This window comes from Narcine bancroftii, chromosome 1, assembly GCF_036971445.1.
Source record: "Narcine bancroftii isolate sNarBan1 chromosome 1, sNarBan1.hap1, whole genome shotgun sequence".
Taxonomy (NCBI): domain Eukaryota; kingdom Metazoa; phylum Chordata; class Chondrichthyes; order Torpediniformes; family Narcinidae; genus Narcine; species Narcine bancroftii.
In genome coordinates, this window is record NC_091469.1 from 397,144,637 (window position 1) to 397,168,168 (window position 23,532).

A 23,532-nucleotide genomic window follows, 5' to 3' on the forward strand; every position below is an offset into this window, starting at 1 on the left:
AGGTAAATACAATTAAAATGGATAGAAAAAAAAAATGGGATGGCAAAAGTACTGCATGAAAGAATGGTCAAGATGAGGATGCTATCCAATTTGAAAAATGTGAGCATCAAATCACCTTGTGTTATATAGTCAGGATAATGTGAACTATTTTTTAACCATGTAAGAATACACACTTCTCCCTGTAGTAACACTAGTGCACCACTGTGGGGAATATGTATATGAGAGTGTGTGAACAGTTTCCTGAGATGGTGGAAGACATCAGTAAGTAAAGTCTCTACTGTTTTTTGAATTTTGCATCTCTCAGTTATTTAAGAAGCCTCCAAAGTAACACGGAGACATAACACCTTTCTGCTTTTGGAAGATGATTTTGTTGCTGAAGCCTTTCATGATAAAGTTAGAAATGATTTGTGATTCATCGAGCATCAGCTTTCAATTGTAAATTTGATCACGTACTGTTTGCAAAATATGTGGAACGTGTATGATGTTTGTACCAAATGGACTCAAAACCAGCTTAGTTAAATTTGCAGCTGAAACTAAAATGATTTATTGGAATTATGCCTTGATTATAGAGTCAGGCAGCTTGGAACTGGCCATTTGATCCAACACATACATACTGACCAAGTTGGCATTTTGAGTTAGTCCCATTTCCCTGTATTTGGTCTTTTTCAACCCTTCTGATCAATACACTGATTCAATGTAATCCATACAAGTCTCACCAACACCTTGTATAACTGTATCATGGGATCCCAACATTGTCCTCAATATCTCACCCAATAAAGGCAATCATGACAAATGCTTCCTTCTCCACCTGTGAGACTAAGAGAATTATGTTCCTACACTCCTAGATTTCCTTTCTACAATGCTCTCCAAGTCTTGCTCTCTCACATTTATTACTCCTTGGCCATTTATTACTCCTTGGCCTACCCACCCAACTAAATTTAGGTATCCTTTTTCACTGTCCACTACACCATCAGAAGCTCGTGGAGAAGCTGCTATCACTGGGATTCAACATTTCTCTCTGTAACTGGATTCTGGACTTTCAAACAGAAAGAGCAGTCTGTCTGGGTTGGCAGCAGGACATTGAACACCATCACTATGCTAAGCACTGGTGCACCTTAGGGCTTCTCCTGTTAGTACAGCTGACCAATGACTGCAACATCAGATCCAGCTCCAACAGCGTCATCAAGTTTGCAGATGACACAACAGTAGTTGGCCTCATCAGCAACAACGAGGAGTTGCACTACAGAGAAGAGGTGGAAAATCTCATAAAGTGGTGTGAGAATAACAGCCCGAGTCTCAATGTGGACAAGACAAAGAGGATGACTGTTGACTACAGGGGAACCTGAAATGACTATATTCCACAAAACATTAATAGATTGATAGTGGAAATAATGTTTAGAACCAAGTTCCTCTGTCTATTTAAAAAATGACCTATCCTGGACACATATCCTCACTTGTTAGGAAGGCACAATGGCAACTGCTCTTACTTAGAAGGATGAAGCAGGCAAGGTTACTGGCCACCATTCTGATAACTTTCCACAGGAGCTCTATTGAGAGAGTCCTGGCCAGCTGCATCATTTTGTGCTATGGTTGCTGTAGTGTAAAACATCAATTCACAGGACCATATAAATGGCAGAGAAGATAACTGGGGTCTCCTTTCCCCACCATTGATGTGATTTAAGAGGTTCATTATTTAAAGAGAGCTCACAAAATCGGTGAGGACCCCAACCACCCCGCACACATCATCCAGCTTTTCCCTTCAGGAAAGAAAAGTATTAAAGCCGGAACCACCAGGCTGAGTGAGGAACAGCTTCTCCTCATTGGGAATTGAGACTGCTGAATGACTGCTAAACTGCTACAACACCCCATGACTCTATTATTTATTGATAATATTTATTTTTAAAATATATGTATTTAGGACATGTTTATGGGTTCAGTGTATCTGTGTGTATGTCATGTTTGTCTTTATATGTGTTATGTCTGTCTGTGTGTTTGTGTGGTTTTGCACCATGGACCAGAGAACATTGTTCAATCAGTTTGTCTTGTTCCAATTGGATGATAAATACACTTGAACTTTAAGCTGTCATGGTCTCTTTCTCATGTACACAAAGTTGATATCTGTCCTCTATTTTACAAATTGGTGATACATTTTCTTTCTCCATCACAGTTAAACTTGTAATTTAACAAACATAATTACTCACCATCTTTGCATGATAATGGACAAGGTGTCCAATCGCTGTAAGATGTAACAATGCAGTCCTTTCTACAGGGTAGAAGACATGGTCTTACTGTGTCTGGTCGTAGACTCTCAGGGCATCTGAGACAAACAGCAGATCTTTCATTATTTCCTCATTGGTGGCAAAATATGCAAGTTATTTTGTACAGTTTAGCATCATACATTTTCACACCTTTTTAATTGTAACACCAGAGTTAAATGGAGATTGATTGGTTGTTTCTGAAGGAGGTGTTTAAAAAAATCATAACTTAAGTTCAAAAGGTCCATTAGTTACAAATGGAAAATCCAAGCCTTATCTCCAACCACTTCTGACCGCAAACTGAAAGTTTCTACTCTCATGAACAGATTCACAGAAAGGTTGCTTTCAGTTTGGGAAGTAAAATTAGGAGAATTAGCATTGACAACCAAATCCCCTGTGTTTGGTGTAGATTAAATTGGTTCCATTAATTTTATGAATACCCTTACATAGTTTTACTGTAATCAGGCTGCAGATGAATGTACAAGGTAATAGATCAGTATTTTATTTGAAAAAAAGCTTTTTGCCATACAAAATTAATTTGGGAGGAAATGTAATTCCTTCAACCAAAATAAAACAAATAATAATTATGTGAATTGTTTGGATTCTACAAAGAGGTAGATTAGGAAAGGTGAACAAATAGTTCAAATGAAGTGCTTTGCTCATGTGACAAGCTCATTGTAATCTTATCAATTGCAGAGAAAAACCTTTGAGCTGCAAAAGAAGTTTTGATTTATTAGGTCAGATCTCATTTGATTGTTTCCTTGGAGAACCTGTACAAAATTAACATTTATTTTGAAGGTTCCTGCTTGTTCATAAATCAATTAGGCATTTTACTTGACCTTTCCGTTGTTCGAAAGGTTTAAATTCTGTTACAATAGTGAAAAAAGACATCAGGCAAAAACATAACACTCTCATCAGTTTTGCATTCTTCATATGAAATCAGACACAACGTAACCGTAATTAGATTCAGTACAATGTCATATTTATTTTGTAATTACTTTTGTAAATCACATACTGCATTCAGCCAATAAATGTAGGCTGACTAATTTTATAAAGTAAACATTAAAGGTGATATTTGCCCTTCAGGATCGTTAAGGCAATCCTTGATCTGTTGCAATCTTTGTTTCACAATTGAAATTGTATATTTTTCTAAGAATTAAATATTTATCATTAAATTGACAGGATTTGTCAATGTTGCATTTTCATATAATATTCATCTATTTTGTTTTGATAAATAAGGGTAATGTCTCAAAATGCTCCCAGGTAATTTCCCTGTGAAGTATGTAGAAATGTTGCTGATTCTCCATTGATACAAGCAGCATAAATTGTATGTAGCTATGTGTTTGGTTTGAGCTCTCTGATTTTCTAAGGTATTATTTTTAGGCCCTTTTGGCCCATGAGCCCGTGCCACTCAATTACACCCAATTAATTTACAGCCCCTGGAAGATTTTGAATGGTGGGAGGAAACCAGAGATCCCAGGGAAAACCACGCCACCACCAATCACCAACATCTCCCCACTGAGGTCCTTGCTGCCGCCGGCAGGCCGATCACCCCGGTTGGTTTGACTCCAAAAAACTTTTGGATAAATGAGGATTTCCGATTTGTTTTGGATATCCTCATTTATCCAATTTTTTAAAATGAGGATTTCGGAGTATCTGATTTCAGATAATGGAGTTGTACTGTACTGAGCATATGTTACATGAAATGCCTTCTGCCTGCCGTAAGGCAGTTAGTGTCATCCAATGCCCCTTACAGTAAGAGAGAAGCAAAAGAGACTCCCTTCAGAGTCACTGAGTGTTGATTTGCTTCCAGTGTTTCTGCAGCCTCTGCAGCTGCATAGACATCTGTTCAATCCATCGGCAACCCAAGCTCCAAATCCAAACTTTTGACACAATCAGGATGCTTTCAGCTCCATTCTTGCACTCAGCACCCTCCTCAAATCCTGGCTCTGATATCTAGTTCCCATGAGCCAGTCTACAGCCTGTGTGGGCACCCCGAATGCAAGTTGCCAGCAACCCACTGTCCCTCAGCCACTGAGCTCCTTTCTGGTCCGCCACCATGATCATCACCCTGTAGAGTCATCTCCTCTGCTTCTTTTTAATGGGGGCACGTGTTCTCCCCCTTTCTGGTGCCCTGCACCAGTCCGCTGCTCCCGGGAGAATGCAACGCAATGTGGTCGCTACCTGACACAGATGCCACCATCTGGGTCACAGACCCTTGGTTGCAGGATTTTAGTTTACATTGGCTCCTCTAACTGGAGCTACCACCATTAGGAATGAACAATGGAACCTTTCAGAAGAGTGCTTTTGTCTCCACACCAATAGCAGCTATGCTATTATAACTGCTCTGGCAACACAGCCAATCTTTTTTTAGAGGTGAATAAAAACACAGATGATACAACCTCTTCCTAAATCCAGCTCTCTAATCCTGGCAATATCCTAGTAAATCTCTGACCTCCTTCCAATATATTGCTGAGCTTCGTATAGCTGGGCAACCAGAAGAGCACAATGTAATCTAAGCGTAGTCTCACCAAATGAATCTACAGCTGTATTATGAGATCCCAACTTTTGTACTCAATGCCCTGTCCAATGATTGTAAATTGAGAGTCTTTAAGCTTCAGTGACATAATTTCACTGAAATAAGAATGAGAAATTCTGTCAGGATATGGGAAAAAAACATGATATCTAAAAAGGGGACCCATTGATAGAAGCTAACAGAGGAAGTCTTCAAATAATAGACCGTGGAGATTTGAGATTTACTCCTCACCAATTCCTGCTGGCCGAGATCAGATAAAATTTGGATCTACTCTCCTTTTCAGGATGAACTTGAATGTGAATGATTTTGATGAAGGGAAGATACCAACTGCTTATTCTCTGTATTTCCTTAAAAGTTTCCTTTTCCTAACTCAAATCCTACAACAAAATCTGAAACTACTTATTACTAAATTGGAAACATCCAACTTAGCAACTAGCACTTGCAGATGCCAAACAGAAACTTCCCTCCAGATTTATTTTTTTCTGAAACTTGAATTTCATCACTTTCTAACCACTATTTAATCTTCCACCATACCTTCTGTAGGCAGTCACTGCTATTAGCTGTCCTACTCCCATTGCAATCGCACTGTAGCCTCCGTACCTACAAGGATGCACTGTGCAGGTACTGCGAGGTCATTAGAGTGGAGTACTGTGAAGAGAACAGACTCCAAGCTGCAGGCTTTCTCTCCTTGTCATGTTAATATGTTTGATTTATTCTTAGTAAAGTTCATTGTTTGGTTCACTGTACCGATCATTGTCATGAACATGGTGTCAGAAGTGAAGCCTCACAACTGAAGAACTACTACAGTGAGTAATTAAAACCACATTTGTGAAACTTCAAAATGACCGACGTGTTCAGACAGCCCAACCCCATGGCGTTCAAAGGAAACGTGGCAGAGAACTGGCACGTGTTCAAACAGGAGTATGACATTTTTATAGTGGCTGCACACAGCAATAAGCCTGCCCGTGTCAGAGTGTACTTTCTGTTGAATTTGGTGGGCTCGGAAGCTATTGAGAGAGGTCATTCATTTAAACAGGCGAGGTGCGTGAGGGGAATTTTGTGACTCATCCAGCCTCAATGAGGGAGGACCCCGAGTGCCTAAAATGCAAGTTTAGAGAAACGTGCAACTGCCAGAGAAATGTGAGAGTTTAATAGGAGGGACCAAAAGCCTGGCGAGTTCATGCACTCCTATGTGAGCGATTTGAAAATTAAAGCCAAAACCTGTTACTTTGGTACGCTTTGTGATAAGTTAATCAAAGACTGGATGGTCTGCGGAATTTGTGATGATTACATGAGAAAAGCGCTCCTGCGAAATGGTGAGTTAACTTTGGAAGAGACCATCACCATTTACCATCAGTAAAAGACTGGCTGCTCCCCAACAGCTGACCGCAAGTATTGATACAGTACAGGCGGAACTGGCAAGTGAACAATGACCGGAGGACCAGAGAAGATACCCGCCTCCCCAAACACTCTACCCAGGATGGAGTACGGCAACTGCGGAAGGGACCACATTCCGAGGCAAGAGATATGCCCAGGATATGGCCAGCAATGCCAGAGCTGCAGAAGACAGAACCATTGCAGCAGGTCCAGACTGCAGACCTTGACATGGACTGGACTCAGGAAAGACATCAATTACCTGGAACCGGAGCATAGATGGAGTGACCCGGACGACGAATACCATGTCAATGGAAAACCTACAGGAGGAACAGAAGGCACATCCTCCCTGTAAAATAACCTTCCCCATCGCAAAACCCAGACATTCTTTGACAAGCCCAGAAACACTAAGAACCTAGCCACAGCACAAGAGGAAGATATGAGCGTCACCAACAGTGACCCTAACCCCTCCAAAGAGGGCTTCTACAAAATGCGTGTTGGGCGTCAATGCAAGCCAAACCCAAAGTATCGGGGCTGAACTGGGTTGATGTATATGTTTTGTATATTTGTTATTGGAAAAGTAAATGAAGGTACTTAATGTGATGTGTGAGAGCATTGGCTGAAGAAAGGGGATGTAGACAGCCACTGCTATCAGCTGTCCTGCTGCAATCGTGCTGCAGCCTCTGTACCTATAAGGTTGCACTGCACATGTGCAGGTACTATGAGGTCATTAGAGTGGAGTACCGTGAAGAGAGCAGGCGCCAAGCTGCAGGCTCTCTCTCCCTGCTATGTAAATGTGTTTGATTTAAACTTAGTAAATTAATTGTTTGGTTCATTGCACCTGGTGGCTCCAGTCATTATTTCAGACACAATAATGAACTCCTTCTTCAAAGCAATCTTGCATATAACACCTTGACCTCAGATCCACCATATCTGTTTTTTCTGATTTTGAACATTTTTTTCTTGTAATTAAATATCTTTCGTTGGTGGCTGTGTATCTTAATACCAAGGGTCAAGTTTTTTTTTTTTAATTTCCACATTTGAACTCACATAAATTCTATACCATTATCTGTGGAAATGTCAGAAGCTAAATTGTCAGTATTGAGTTCTGATTGTTACACATTACAATTATGCTTTGATTTGTTTAGTTTTGATCCCTGTATTGGAAGAGTCATCTATATTTTCTTCTTGAGTAGTCCCTTTGCCCTGATATGTCAGTTCTAAGGGGCCTCAGTGAGGAAGGACAATGTGGGATCTGCAAACTCCAGCATAGATTATTAGGAGGTGTTTGATGTGAACAGTTGGATGGATAGTTTTGGAGGTGGTGAGCGCTATTCACCATTTACGCTGGGCTTAAGGATTCAAAGTGCTTAATGTCACCCTTATAGTTCCTTCTGAATAAATGTGGTCCAGGTATGCCCATGAGTCAGTGTGAATGTGACCACTTCTCAGGGAATGCAGACATGGATGAAGAAGTTCATTATATCCTTCTGTGCATGAGTGCAACCATTGAGTTGGTTTAATGGACAGTGAAGCTTTCTTGAATGCTTAACAGGCATATATAACCTACAGGAGCCATAGCAAAATGCCAGAGATATGTATATCACCAATGTCATCTCTTCAAAGTTCTTCAAATATTCTTTGGCTTGGCTTCGCGGACGAAGATTTATGGAGGGGTAATGTCCACATCAGCTGCAGGCTCGTTTGTAGCTGACAAGTCCGATGCGGGACAGGCAGACACGGTTGCAGGGGTTGCAAGGGAAAATTGGTTGATTGGGGTTGGGTGTTGGGTTTTTCCTCCTTTGTCTTTTGACAGTGAGGTGGGCTCTGCAGTCTTCTTCAAAGGAGGTCACTGCCCGCTGAACAGTGAGGCGCCAAGATGCACGGTTTGAAGCGATATCAGCCCACTGGCGGTGGTCAATATGGCAGGCACCAAGAGATTTCTTTAGGCAGTCCTTGTACCTTTTCTTTGGTGCACCTCTGTCTTAGTGGCCAGTGGAGAGCTCTCCATATGACACGATCTTGGGAAGGCGATGGTCCTTCATTCTGGAGACGTGACCTACCCAGCGCAGTTTGATCTTCAGCAGCGTGGATTCGATGTTGTCGGCCTCTGCCATCTCGAGTACTTCAATGTTGGAGATGAAGTCGCTCCAATGAATGTTGAGGATGGAGCGGAGACAATGCTGGTGGAAGCGTTCTAGGAGCCATAGGTGATGCCGGTAAAGGACCCATGATTCAGAGCTGAACAGGAGTGTGGGTATGACAACGGCTCTGTATACGCTAATCTTTGTGAGGTTTTTCAGTTGGTTGTTTTTCCAGACTCTTTTGTGTAGTCTTCCAAAGGCGCTATTTGCCTTGGCGAGTCTGTTGTCTATCTCTTTGTCGATCCTTACATCCGATGAAATTGTGCAGCCAAGATAGGTAAACTGGTTGACCATCTTGAGTTTTGTGTGCCCGATGGAGATGTGGGGGGGCTGGTAGTCATGGTGGGGAGCTGGCTGATGGAGGACCTCAGTTTTCTTCAGGCCGACTTCCAGGCCAAACATTTTGGCAGTTTCCGCAAATCAGGACGTCAAGCGCTGACGAGCTGGCTCTGAATGGGCAACTAAAGTGGCATCGTCTGCAAAGAGTAGTTCACGGACAAGTTGCTCTTGTGTCTTGGTGTGAGCTTGCAGGCGCCTCAGATTTAAGAGGCTGCCATCCGTGCGGTACCGGATGTAAACAGCGTCTTCATTGTTGAGGTCTTTCATGGCTTGTTTCAGCATCATGCTGAAGAAGATTGAAAAGAGGGTTGGTGCGAGAATGCAGCCTTGCTTCACGCCATTGTTAATGGAGAAGGGTTTAGAGAGCTCATTGCTGTATCTGACCCGACCTTGTTGGTTTTTGTGCAGTTGGATAACCGTGCTGAGGAACTTTGGGGGGCATCCAAGGCACTCTAGTATTTGCCAAAGCCCTTTCCTGCTCACGGTGTCGAAGGCTTTGGTGAGGTCAACAAAGGTGATGTAGAGTCCTTTGTTTTGTTCTCTGCACTTTTCTTGGAGCTGTCTGAGGGCAAAGACCGTGTCAGTAGTTCCTCTGATTGCGCGAATGCCGCACTGTGATTCTGGGAGAACATTCTCGGCGACACTAGGTATTATTCTATTTAGGAGAATCCTAGCGAAGATTTTGCCTGCAATGGAGAGCAGCTTGATTCCCCTGTAGTTTGAGCAGTCTGATTTCTCGCCTTTGTTTTTGTACATGGTGATGATGATGGCATCAAAGGTCCTGAGTCAGCTTTCCTTGGTCCCAGCAGAGCATGAAAAACTCATGCAGTTTGGCATGCAGAGTTTTGCTGCCAGCCTTCCAGACCTCTGGGGGGGATTCCATCCATACCTGCTGCTTTGCCACTTTTTAGTTGTTCAATTGCCTTATACGTCTCTTCCCGGGTGAGGACCTCATCCAGCTCTAGCCTTAAGGGCTGTTGAGGGAGCTGGAGCAGGGCAGGTTCTTGGACTGAGCGGTTGGCACTGAAAAGAGATTGGAAGTGTTCTGACCATCACTTGTTGCTGAGGAGGATTTTGCCGTCTGAGCTGCGCAGCAGGCTTTGGACTTGAGGTGAGGGGCCGTACACAGCCTTTAGAGCCTCGTAAAAACCCCTGAAGTCGCCAATGTCCGCGCTGAGCTGGGTTCGTTTGGCGAGGCTAGTCCACCACTCATTTTGGATCTCCCGGATTTTGCGCTGAAGATGGCTGCATGTGCGACGGAAGGCTTGTTTCTTCTCTGGCCAGGACGGCTTTGCAAGGTGAGCCTGGTGGGCAGCTCGCTTCTTTGCCAGCAGCTCCTGGATTTTCTGGTTTTTATCGTCGAACCAGTCCTTGTTTTTCCTGGAGGAGAAGCCCAGTACCTCTTCAGTGGATTGCAGTATGGCAATATACACTGGCAGGAAAAGCAAACAAATGATGTCATCCTCTCTATGAAGGCATCAAAGACCCAATTGTCTTCAGGCAGTTCCAATGGACAGGCCATGTCACTTGCTTGCCCAGCGTCCAAGAATATCAAAAGAAACAAAGGGTTCAGTAGAGAATTTAGCAACTTTTAATTACAGTAAAACCACTTTATCTGGAATCAAGCAACTGACAGCCTCAAGCAACCACCAAAAAAAGCACAGAAAATAAAAAAGGTAAAAAACACAGAAGATTAAAATTGGCGCACCTTGCTGTTTGTTCGCCAATCACGCAGCATAAAATCTCAAGCAACCAGAAATTTCAATTATCCGGCATCCACTAATCTTCATAGGTGCCTGATACCAAGGATTTTACTGTATATGAATGTTAATGGTGCAAACAATAGATGCAATGCAAAGCAAGCTGCAGATTCATGAGGGCAATTTTTTGATCTTCCAGCAGTATTGTTCTCATTTTTTTTTGCACTTATTGTCACACGTATCAAGGTATAGTGAAATTGTTTGTTTAGCATTCTCTCCAGCAAGTCATTTCACGCAACAAATAAAATCTAGAACACTGTGCAGATTGTTACAGGTTAACAGTACCAAGAAGAAAATCTTGCCATAATTCAATGTCTGTGATTCAATGATGTTTAAAATGAAGCCCTTTTCCCAAGTTTTTAGACAGTGCTTCAAATATATGTGAAACAAGAAAGTCAGCAGATGTGATTGTAGTTAATGCACAAAAGTGCTGGAGAAACTCAGCAGCTCCCACAGCATCCATATGAGGGGAAAACAAATAACCAATGTTTCGGGCCTGAGGCAGGTGAAAGCAGGCAGGTGCCTGAATAAAAAGGCGGGAAGCGGAGAAGAAAGAAGGGGCTGTGGTGATACAACCACGACACTGGCCACACTCCTACCAGCCTACTGTAGGGGACAGCCACTGTAGCTGCAGGTTGACAACCTGGGAGGCTGGCCCCATCAGCCTGCTGTCAATCGCTGGCCCGTTCAAAGACTCAAACCGGCCCCTTTGGGGAACAGTCAGACACAGAGCCAGGAATATACAGAGACCTGGTGTGTAGAAGTTTAAGCAAATTAAAGCCTGTTGTACAGTCTGTGGACTTAGTGTCAGAATTATTCATGCAGCAGCGCTCACAGGGGCAGATGGAGGAGCACAGGCTACATTGACTACTATATTGGTGGTGCCTCATGCATCCATGATCAGCTTATCAAATGTATCCATTTGCTGCCAATTTTGACCTTAACCACAAATTTACTTGGTCCAACTCTAGAAACCCTCTCCCCTTTCTCTACTCTGTCTTCATCTCAGACAAATTCCCAACAGACATTTTTTATGAACCAATGATTAATTACAATGCAAAATCCTTAACCAAGTCTTGTGACTAAAATCACAAGAGAAAGAATCAATGTAAAATTCTTCACTTTCAACACTGATTAAATTTGTGCATGACTGTACTTCAAAAGCCAAAGGTATAGTTCACTTCCATAGTTATCTCGACTGTATCTCTTCTCACTCAGTCCCCAGAAAGGATTCTATTCCTTTCTCACAATTCCACCATGTCCATCGCATCTGCTCCGAGGACAAGGGTTTCTATTGTGAGATGAGGGATGTCCCCCTTCTTCAAATAAAATGTGGCTTTCACTTTAATAACATTAACTTGGCCTTCCCAAACACATATTCTCCATTTCCCACACATCTGCTCTGGCCCCCCCTGCCCCCAGATGGAACAAGGACAGGATTCCCTTGTCCTCACCAACCTCTCCACCAGCTTCCACATCCTCCACAATTTTGGCCACCTACAATGTGATCCCACCATGAGACACATCTTCACTTCTCCTCCCAATTCCACCTTCTGCAGAGTCTACACCCTCTGTGATTCCCTCATCCATTCCACTCCCCACCAATCGCCCCCTTGGTACCTACCCTGTGACCAAAAGAAATGCTACACGTGACCACACCTCCTCCCTGAACATCATTTTGGGCCATAAACAGTCCTTCTAATTGAAGCAACACTTCACTTGTGAATCAACTGCACACTGCAGTGATCTCCTCTACTTCAGATGGTAGAGCGTGGAACGAACTTCCAGCTGAAGTGGTAAAAGTGGACTCATTCTTAACATGAAGAAGAATTTGGAAAGGTTCATGGATGGGAGAGGTATGGAGGACTATGGGCTGGGTGCAGGTCAGTAGAATGAGGAAAAAAAAATAGTTTGGGACAGACGAGGGAGGTGAGGTGGCCGGTTTCTGTGCTGTAATTGTTCTATGATTCTATAGAGAGGCTGGATACAGATTGGGAGATTATTTTGTTGAACACCAGCCCTGTCTACTGTAATATCAGGGACCTACCAGTGGCAATCCATTTAATTTCCCCACCCCATTCCCATGCTAGCTTGTCTGTCCATGGTCTCATGTACTGCAAGCAGTTGCAAATTGGAGGAACAATACTTCAAATTTCATCTAGGCACTTTCCAGCCAGGTAGCATTAACTACGGAGTCTTCAGTGTCCATCAACCCCCCACCCTGTCTCTCTCTCTCCTCTCTTTCTCTCTCTCTCTCTCTCTCTCCCTATTCCTTTATCTTTCCTGTGGCTCTACATACACAGAGCTAACCCCTCCCTCGATCAATTCTCAGCTTTTCTCTTCTGCCCTCCTATCCATGTCCAGCTATTCCTCTTGTTTGTACCTTGATGAAAGGCTCAGGCCAAAAACTTTGGTTATATATCTTTGCCTCCCATGGACACTAGAGGACCTGTTGAGTTTCTTCCAGTATTTTTGTGTATTTGCTTCAAATATGTCCTTTGGTCTAGTTTTCATTTGTGAGATGCAAGGAAACACTTGCATTTAGGTGCTATGTTGCACTTCCCTTTCAGGATGCATCAAAGGGTTTTATAGCGAGTAAACAATTTTTGAACTATCTTCACAGTTAAGGCCAAATTGTACATTAGAAGTTGCTGTAAGCAGCAGTGATCAACTATCTCTTTTTGTCACATTAGTTGGGAGATAAATATTGGCCTGTACACCATGGAAAACACCTTTCATCTTTTTAAAAAAAATTGTATTAAGCAACCTTTTAATTTACCCGAGAGAGCTTACAAGGCCTCAGTTTAACGATTTATCAAACACTGCAGCACTGCTCTCAAATTCATTTGAGATGTTAGTTTTGAGGTTTGCAATGAATTCTCTGGAAAAAAATGTGAAAATGTTACAGAGCTGATATTAATCATGACCAGCCTTTACTGTGGATATTAATGCATAATATTGATTTGTCTGCCCAAATCCTGACAGCAATTGATTGGGATTAGGCCAACTTAAATTTAAGGAAAGGCTTAGATTTATATAGTACCATTCACTACTTACCAAAGCGTACAGGGTTGGTAGGTTAATTAGGTATAATTGGGCTGCACAGGTTTTATGGTCTGGAAGGGCCTTCTACTGTGGAGCAATGTTAAAATAATAACTTTGCAGACATCAAATTATACGAATGCTACACAATGAACTAGATTTCCACAATTATAATTATAATTTTATTTATCTATTTATCTACCCTTTTATATTTGTTATCTGATTTTCCATGTCATGGCATATTGTAGTGATATAATTTGTATTCTTGTTGTGATCTTTCTTTTGGCTGTCCCAAGTAAGAAATTTGGTGTATTTGGACATTGTACTTATGTATATGACAATAAAACTTCATACTCATGCTTATATCAATGGGAGAAGAAATTTATAGTCCAACCATGTGGTCCATCCAGACTTCTAAATTAGTAAGGATCTCATGGATTTATATTACATTTAGCCTTGCAAATACTTTAGTTTGTGGAGTTGAAGAACACATTACTTTAAATAGCTAACTTTCAAACAAAGCAAACATTACAACAGTTTTAATAAGGATTCATGATGATTTTACTTTTTTGGTCCAACTTGTCCCACGTTGACTCTCACACAAATAACCTTTCTGGTTTGCATCCCCACAGCACAGGCTGCCTCGCCACTCCAGCTGGTGCTTGAATTAAGACCAGCAACAGACGCATCTTCAATACAGGAGCCCCATGGGCCAGTCTGCCAGTGATGTATAACACAAGGATTCTCATTACAGCTGCGTACTTCCTGCAAGGCACTACTGTTTGGGCACTGTGCTACTCCTATTGAAAAACAGAATAGATTAAAAACAGTTTTTGTCTTTAAAAAAACATTGTTAAAAGTCATCGCAATAAAATATGTTTTTGCTTTTTTAAAAATAATTCTGGGTGCAGTTTGAAGCTAGATCTCATTCAATAAAGCAGCTAATAGATTAAAAAACGCAATGCTGAAGAAACTTAGCAGGTCCAACAGCATACTTTACATAAAGATAAAAATACATAACCAACATTTCAGGCTTAAACATTATTAAGATATGAGCAAGGTGTAGAGAGGCACCAGAACAAAATGGTGGTGGAAAGGGCAGGGGGAGGAGAACAGTCCTACAGGCAGGAAGAGGAGAAGGGAGGGAGGGCACACCAGTAAACAGGGAGAAGGCTCTGTGAATGGAGAGGTATGATCAGGTAAGATAGGTTTGGTGGGCTGGAAGGGCCTTCTACCGTGGTGCCTCATTAACATGTAAAGAAGTTACTTATTGCAGAGATCAATTAATCCTATCCGATATAATGAACTGGATTTCACACAATTATATTTATAATTTATTATTTATCTACCTATCTGCCCTTTTACAATTATTATCTCATTTCCTGTGTCATGGCACATTGATGTTATATTGTTGTAGGTGTTTTTTTTAATCTTTTACAAGGCATGGGTGCTCTCATTATAATTGTATGTGAATATTTTAATATCTTTAATTTCTAATCCATTTTTTGTAAAATAACATATCATTTCATTGAGTTCAATTTTTTTTTAATTGAGAAAACAGTGCAAACAAATTCTATTTAGACAATTTAATTTTATTAATTCAAGAGATGTGGACTTTGTAGGCTGATCCAGAAATTATTTGCCAATCCCGAACTGACCTGCAGAAGATGGTATACCCAGAATACAGTTAAGGGAGGGAGTTTCAGGATTTTTGAGCCAACGATATTGAAGGGATGATGATCTATTTCTAAATCAGGATGGAAGGCAACTTCCAGGTGGTGGCCACCCCAATGCTTTTGCTGTCCTTGTCCTTCTGGCTTGTAGAGGTGATGTCTAAGGAGCCTTGGTGAGTTGCTGAAAGCTCTTGTGTTTAATGGTCGACTTTCAATCAACTCAGTGTTTCTTGGTTTTATGGCTGAAAGTAGTGGAACCTAATTTACTCATAACTTGTCCCAAGTTATCACACATCTAACAGGAAACAGCTATACACTGTAGTAGGCCTGGAACAAAATATCAATCCACTATTTTAGATAAGCATGGTATGGAATCATCAGCTTTCACATTAAATGGTTCATGAACTAGGGGTCAATGATATAAGGCAATGAAATCATAATATGCTTTGGATAATAAATGTAAATTAACAAATTTGAAAATTAAAGGAAAATATCACCTACGAGACATTGAGTTAAAAAGATAACAGTGCAGAAAAAATAATCACCAGCCACTCTCAGGGAGGTAATTATTTATAATCACATGTATATAAGCTGAAGGATTCTCATATAACCATATACAGCACAGAACAGGCCAGTTTGGCCCTACTAGTCCATGTCAAAACAAATCCCCATCCTCCTAGACCCACTGACCAGCACCTGGTCCATACCCCTCCAATCCTCTCCCCTCCATGTAATTATCCAGTCTTTCCTTAAATGTAAATAACGTCCTTGCTTCAACCACCTCTGCCAGAAGCTTATTCCACATCCCAACCACCCTTTGCGTGAAGAAATTTCCCCTCATGTTTCCCTTATAATTTTCCCCCTGCCATCTCAAACCATGGCCTCTGGTTTAAATACCCCCCATTCTTAATTGAAAAAGCCTATCCACGTTGAATCTCTCTGTCCCTTTTAAAATCTTGAACACCTCCATCAATTCCCCCCTCAATCTTCTACGCTCCAGAGAAAAAAGCCCCAGGCTGCTCAACCTTTCTCTGTAACTCAAACCCTGACACCTGTCAACATGATTAAACTGAACAAAAAAAAAAACACATTTGGTGAAGTATACATTTGTATAGTTAACATAGTGGTTAGTGCAATTCTACTACAGTGCCAGCAAAACCGGTTTGAATCTGGCACTCTCTGTACAGAGTTTGTATGCTCTCCCGATTTCTATGTGGGTTTCCTCTGGATGCTCCGCTTTTTTCCCACCCTCCAAAAACATATGGGGTTTGGTGTATACGGGTAGCCCAGGCGCATGGGCTGAAATCATCAGTTACAGTGCTGTACCTTCAAATTAAATTTTAAAAAGTTAAACATTAATTTGGTAATTGCACAAATCTCTGATCTTTTCCTTATTAAAAATAGCTATGCACCCATTCAACAAACTGAATTCCATCAATTTGTAAATTTAATAATATAACAAGTTGATTGAATATAAACAGATAATGCTGGTTATTAAGCGTTGTGAAATCCATTAATTATTTTTTGCCTTTTTTCTATTAAAGAGAGCTCTTTGTTTTAATGGATGAAAATCCTACCTTCATCTGCATATGCCAGAATTGAACGTGCACGCATCTGTTTACCCTCTGTAGTTTTTCCAGAGCAGGTATAGGAGCAGGATGACCACCCTGACCATTTACTAAGGACGCAGCCTCGTGGGCATGGTATGTCACATGGGAATGTTACAGGATAGGTCGCTTCTCTGCACAAATTTCTGTCTACAACTTCTCCTGGAAAAAATAAATCAACAAAAATAAATGATCAATCCAGATTGAAAGAAAAGAAATCATCATTCACGTGATCAAAAACGTAAACATTCAGGGAAAGTAAAAGATTAATACATTAATAACTAGCTTATTTTATTGTACTATTTCAATTGAGAATATTTGTTTCATTCAATGAATAACACTTTTTGCATTCCAAATCAAATACCATATACACTTAAAATCCCAAAAGTTAACTGAAGTCGAATTTTTTCTCATATAAGTTGTTAGAGTTGTGACGATGAAGGGATATGCAACATTAAAATCTTAGTTAATATTGCAAGCATCTTTATTACGATAAAACTGCCTGATAAGGAAAGAAAATGCAATTAGAGAACACATAGCAGAGATATCAAAACAGTTTTTAATGAATGTAACTTCAATTTTGGGAAACACTGCAGGATGTTACACAGAATGGCAGGACGGTTGGTATAGCAGTTAACGCAATGCCTTTACAGCACCACCAATTGGGACTAGACCTGGGTTTGAATTCCACACTGTTTGTAAGAAGTTTGCATGTTCTCCCCGTGTCTGAATGGGTTTTCTCCGGGGGCTCCAGTTTCCTCCCACCATTCAAAACATACTAGTGGTGTAGTTTAATTGGGTGGGTAAATTGGGTAATGTGAACTCGTGGGCCAAAATGGCCTGCTATTGTGCTGAATATCTAATTTTTTATTAAATAAAAAAAAAATAAAGGTGACAAAATCAATGTAATAAAGATGATCTTTTTACAGTGATATTGGTTAAGATATATTTTGCCCAAGATAACTGGAATAGCACCCCTATTCTGCTTCAATATTGTTGCTCAAATGAGGGGGAAGATAAGACTGTAGTTTAAGGTCTCCTCCCAAAAACATCTACCACTGTGGAATACTTCCTGAGCATTGAAGGAAAGTGTTTGTTTGCATTTTGTGCTGAATTCTCTGAAGTGAAACCTTAAGTCAAGGTATTTTTTTTTAATTTACTTTTGGTACATATTGTGTGCACCATCTATAAAATAAAATGCAGTTACTCACAGAACACTATCCAAACCTAAAGCCTTGATCACCAAGAAGGATAAATCCAGTGCAATAGCCTATGTTCCCCTCCAAATCACATATTTCCCTGATTCAAAAGCATATCACCAGTCTTTCATCATCACAGAGTCTAAATCCAAGAACTCCGTGCCCAACAGCATTGTGTCATTTACCTATCTGTGAAGGACATAGCAATTCAAGAAAATTACATGACAAAAATAAGTTGTCCATTTCAAACAACGTGTCCCCTTTTTTAGTCCAACTTGTCTCTATCCCTCCAATTCATGTAATTATCTGTGTTTTTTAAAAATTGCTCACATACCTGCCTCTATTTCTTTGTCTTCCAGCTCGTTCGATATGCTCACTACCCTCTGAATAAGGAGCTGTCACCTTATGACCCTTCAGAATCCTACCCATCTTACGTCTTAGATACTGTGACTCCATGAAAGAGACTGCCCATTATTCACCTTATCAATGCCCCTCATGATTAATAAACTTTCTACAAGATCTTCTCTCAATCATCTACACTCTAAGGAAAAAAGGCCAAGTTTTCCCAGTCTTTCACGATAACTCAGCTTGCTTAATCCCAGCAACAACTTCATAAGCTTCTTATGTAGCTTTCAAACAACATAATATCCTTCCTTTATCAAGCTAATCAAAACTGTACCTAATATTCCATGTGTGACCTTTACCAATGTCTTGCCTGATTTTAACTTGATGTTGCAATATTTGTTTTATCAAATGTAATAAGGGATGGCTCATAAATGCTGATCTTGCCATTGATGTCCAGATATTTATAAATAACATTTATCAATACAGTTAATATGAACTATAATTACAGAGTTGTAGAACAGGCCCTTCAGCCCAACTTGTCCATGCTAAACAAATAGGCATTCTGGGCTCATCGTAATTGCTTGCATTTGGCCCGTATCCTTTTAAGTCCTTCCTATCAATATATCTATCCAAATGCCTTTTCAACACGATAATAACTTGTAGATGAAAGTGGTAGAAGTTAGGGCAATTGAAAATACATTTAGGCAGAGGAAAGTTTCAGAGGGGATATGAGCCAAACGCAAGCAAACGAGAGTAGCTTTGTCAGTGTGGACAAATTTCAATGCTGGACAACTCTATGACCAATTAATTCAAATTAATTTAGATCCCTGAGAGACAGAGGCAAAAATATTGCTACTCATTAGTAGCAGTCATGGTTATTTTCTGCCCCACACCCTTGCCATACTTGCCTCAGCATCAATGTTCTGGATCTAAAATTCTCTGGGATATTCTAAGCCCAAAGAAATTTGACGTAGAGCACTGCAGCATAAAAATCCCTTTCAGCCCTTCTAGACTATGCCAACCTTCATTCTGCTAGTCCAATTGACCTGCTCCCACTCCATAACCCTTCAGATCTCTCCCATTCATGCATTTATCCAATTTATTATTAAAACTGCATTCACCACATCAGATGGCAACTCAATCCAGACTCCCACCACTCTGAGTGAGGAAGTTCCCCCTTATGCTCCCCCTAAACCTTTCCCCTTTCAGCTTAAAACTGAAGAGGTGCTCAGCAAAGATTATGATTTCCTTGCAAATTGGAGTTAAAATCAAAAGCACTAGGCATAGGTTCCTGGCTCATTCTCATGTCAAATCTTCAGTCATGAGATGTGAAGACGTGAAACTTTAGTATGAATGGATTCATTTTTATTCGACCTAAAATTGAAAACATTCTTTAAATAATAAAGAATTTTGAATAATGTAAAAGAAACGAAAGCATATTATTTAGTATGGAGGAATTTACACCATCAGTATTTATAGTTATTGTGTCAAACAGTGTGAACACTGACCCTACCTCCCATCTTGCCTACATTGACTAAAATGCTCCATCCACACTAGCCCCGCCTGCTTGCATTTGACTCATATCCTACTAAACCTATACAAACCTCATATCCATCCAAATGTTTTAGCATTGCTCTAGTACCTGCCTCAACCACCTCCTCCGGCATTCACCCTCTGTGTTAAAAAAAAAAGTTACCCCTTGGGTTCCTATTAAGTTTTACATTAAACCTATATCCTCTTGTTCCCGATTCCCCTACTCTGGACAAATGGTTCTGTGTGTCCACCCGATCTATTCCTCTCATGATTTTGTACATCTCCCCTCATCCTCCTATGCTCTCCAAAAATAAAGCCCTAGCCTTCTCAGTCTCTCACTAAAGCTCAAGACCCGTAAGTCCTGGCAACATCCTCATAAATCTTCTCGGCGCAATATCCAGCTTGATATCTGTAAGGAGTTTGTATGTTCTCCCCAAGTCTGCATGGGTTTTCCCTGGGGGCTTTGGTTTCCTCCCACCATTCAAAAACAAAAGTACCGGGGATGTAAGTTGGGTGGCATGGCATAATGGCCTGTTACTGTGCTGAATGTCTAAATTTAAATTTAAGCTTTCCAATAGCACAGTGACCAAAAGTGAGCACAATACACCAAATATGGCCTCAGCAATGTGGTATACATCTGCAACACTACTTCCTAACCTCTATACTCAATAGTCTGGGTCTGATTAAGGCCAATGTGCTGAAAAACATTTTGACCATCCTATCCACCTGTGATGCCACTTTCAAGGGATTATGTACCTGTTGACCAAGATCCTGCTGCTCCACAACACTTCCCAGAACATTACCCATTCACAGTGTAGGTCCTACCCATGTTAGACTTTCTAAAATGAATGAAATGTTGTAATGTTCAGATACATAGCTATAAACCCTTGCACCAATATCGGTCAAACAAGTGCACTTTATTTCAAGACTAAATGGAAGAAATCATATTTTAATAATTAGTGGGCTGCCTAATGTTTATCCCAATTACTCTTTCTCAAAGTATTTTCAAAAATAAAACTTTACAGAGGTGTGGAGGAAAGTGTGCTGACTGGCTAAATCACATTCTGGTATGGGAACACCAATATCACTGAGCATAAAGCCTTCAAAAAGGTAGTGGACACAGCCCAGTGCATCACAGGCAAAACCCTCCCCACCACTGAGTGCATCTACAGGGAACACTACTGTCGGAGAGCAGCAGCAATTATCAAAGACTCACACCACCCAGCACATGCTCTTTTCTCGTTGCTGCCATCAGGAAAGAAGTATAGGTGCCACAAGACTCACACCACCAGGCTCAGTTACAGCTGCTACCCCCTCCACCATTTGACTTCTCAACAACAAACTCAGAGGCTCATTTAAGCACTCTTACTTGTGTACTTTATTGATTTTTATTTTTGTCCTCTCTATATTGCACAGTTACTTTACATTCATTATCTGTTCACAGATATTTGTTTGTTTACATGTTTTATGCTGTGAACAGTTAATTTTTTAAACTACCAATTAGTGGCAATTCTGCCATGTCCGCAAGAAAAAGGAATCTCTGGGTTATATGTAGTGCCATGTATGTACTCTGACAATAAATCTGAAATATGAACCTGAAATCCAGAAATCAAATTTAGGAATGTAAATTGCAATAAGTTCCCCAAAATAATGAGAAATATGAATGAGAACAATAGCAATGGTTGAAATAGTATATTATCATTAAATATGAAGTAAGATGTTAAAAGCCTTATTTACTATTATAAAATATTAACAAATGAGGACATAAATGAACTTCCATTAAATTGATTGCCATGCACTCAAACTTGATTAAAGCCCTTGAACTACAAATGTTAATGATAAGAAGGTGTGGCTGAAGCTGAAAGCAACATGGATAAGGAAATGAGTGAAACACGAAAGTCTGCAGATGCTGTGATTGTAGTAAAAACACACCAAAAAACTGGAGGAGCTCAGTCGGTCTTTTCAGAGTCCACATGAGAGAAAGATATATCGCCGACATTTTGGACCCGAGTCCTTGTTCAAGGAATAAGCAAAATAAGCCAGAAGCAGGAAATCTCAGAAAGTCTAGAATTCAGGCAATGGGGGAAACTAACAAAAGGTGTTTGCTGGAAATGATAAGGGATGAGGTAAGTGTTTCATCTTGTATTTGTATGTATGAGTTCTTAAGACAACACATGGATGAAGGAAAGGTTCTTTACTTTAAAGTTGGATTGAAGAGCACAGGAGGCTGCAAGTCTCCATTACAGCTCTGAATACTGTGTATCTCCTGCTCTGTGTCAGCCCCTGGTGGCAGTCATGTATAATCAAACAGTAAGGCATTGCTAGTTGCCTTGCAACCACGATCACTATCATTACAGTAAGAATTTATCATGTTTGTGTAAAAGGAGACTGAATGGAGGGACAGACAAAGAGAAAGGCAACAGGGGAAGGGGGGAGGGGTTTAAATGAAAGCCGGAGAAATTGATGTTAATGCCATTCAGATGGAGGGTGCACAGTCAGAAGATGAGGTGTTGTTTCTCCAATTTACCAGTTTGGTAGTGTATAAGACTATTGGCAGACATGTCAGCAAGGGAATGGCATGGAGAATTGAAATGGATGGCCACTGGAGATCCACGCGACTGGGGTGGATAGAGCCAAGCAGATCAAGAAAGCAATCTCCAGTCTGTGTCCAGTGTCTTTGAAGTCGAGGAGACCACAGTAGGAGCAACGGATGCAGTAGAAGACCCCTGCAGAGTCTCAAGTGAAATGTTGTTTCACTTGGAAGGACTGTTTGGGGCCCTGAACGGTGTTGAGGGAGGAGGTGTGGACACAAGAGGAGGACTGGACAAGGGAGTCACAGTGGGGGGAGAAGTCCTTGCGGAAGGCAGAGGGAGGGGGGGAGGAGAGGGGAATATGTGTCTATTGGTGGGATTATGTAGTTGGTGGCAGAAATGGAAGAAGAGGATGTGTTGGATGTGGAGGTTGCTGAGGTGGTAGGTGAGGACAAGAGGAATCCTGTCCTTGGTGTGTGTGGGATTGAAGGGAGCTAGGCCAAATATGCAGGTAATGTAGAATAGGTGGGTGAGTTCCGAAAGCCATATTGTTTATAAAAGAAGGACATCTCTGATGATCTTGCATGGAAGTCCTCACCCTGAGTGCAGATGCGAAGGAGGCAGAGGAATTGAGAGAATGGAATGGAATTCTTACAGAGGACAGGGTGGGAAGAGGTGTAGTCGAGGTAGCTGTGGGATTTGATGGGTTTTTAGTCTGTCGAGAGTTTGTATCCTGAAATGGAGTCAGAGAGAGCGAGCAAAGGGAAAGTGCGGTTAGAGATGGACCAAGTGAATTTGAGGTCGGGGTAGAAGTTGACAACAAAGTGGATGAAGTCAACGAGCTCAACATAGGTATATGAGACAACACCAAAGTAGTCATCAATGTAGAAGAAGAGTTGAGGGTCCTCACCTCCATAAAAATGGTTAAGGAAATAGCTTGCTTTTGAATTTAAGCCAGTGAAAAACATTTATGTTTTTATCTTTGATTGAAAGCAATAGGAACTACAGCTGTGCAAGCATGATGTTCCAACAGCAATAACAGCAGAACTGACCCAGGTCACAGGTTTCCCTTGACAGGAACAGGAAATTCGTACTGATCAGATTACAGTGATGACAGAGTTCACAATATCTTATTGAGCACTGAGAAGCCCTGGATTTTTGAAGAAATCACAGAAGGTCTCAAGGTTTGTCCTT

General features: G+C 41.0%; 1 protein-coding gene across 1 annotated transcript in view; it reads right to left on the bottom strand.

Moving 5' to 3' along the window:
• Positions 1 to 23,532, bottom strand: part of thsd7aa (thrombospondin, type I, domain containing 7Aa) — a 414,658-nt gene that overhangs the window by 100,109 nt on the left and 291,017 nt on the right. Inside the window, exons 7-9 of the mRNA XM_069913740.1 lie at positions 16,701 to 16,892; positions 14,016 to 14,250; positions 2,202 to 2,317 (exon numbers count right to left, since the gene is read on the bottom strand). Coding sequence (XP_069769841.1) covers positions 2,202 to 2,317; positions 14,016 to 14,250; positions 16,701 to 16,892 — 543 coding nt within the window. The remainder of the gene's footprint in view (positions 1 to 2,201; positions 2,318 to 14,015; positions 14,251 to 16,700; positions 16,893 to 23,532) is intronic.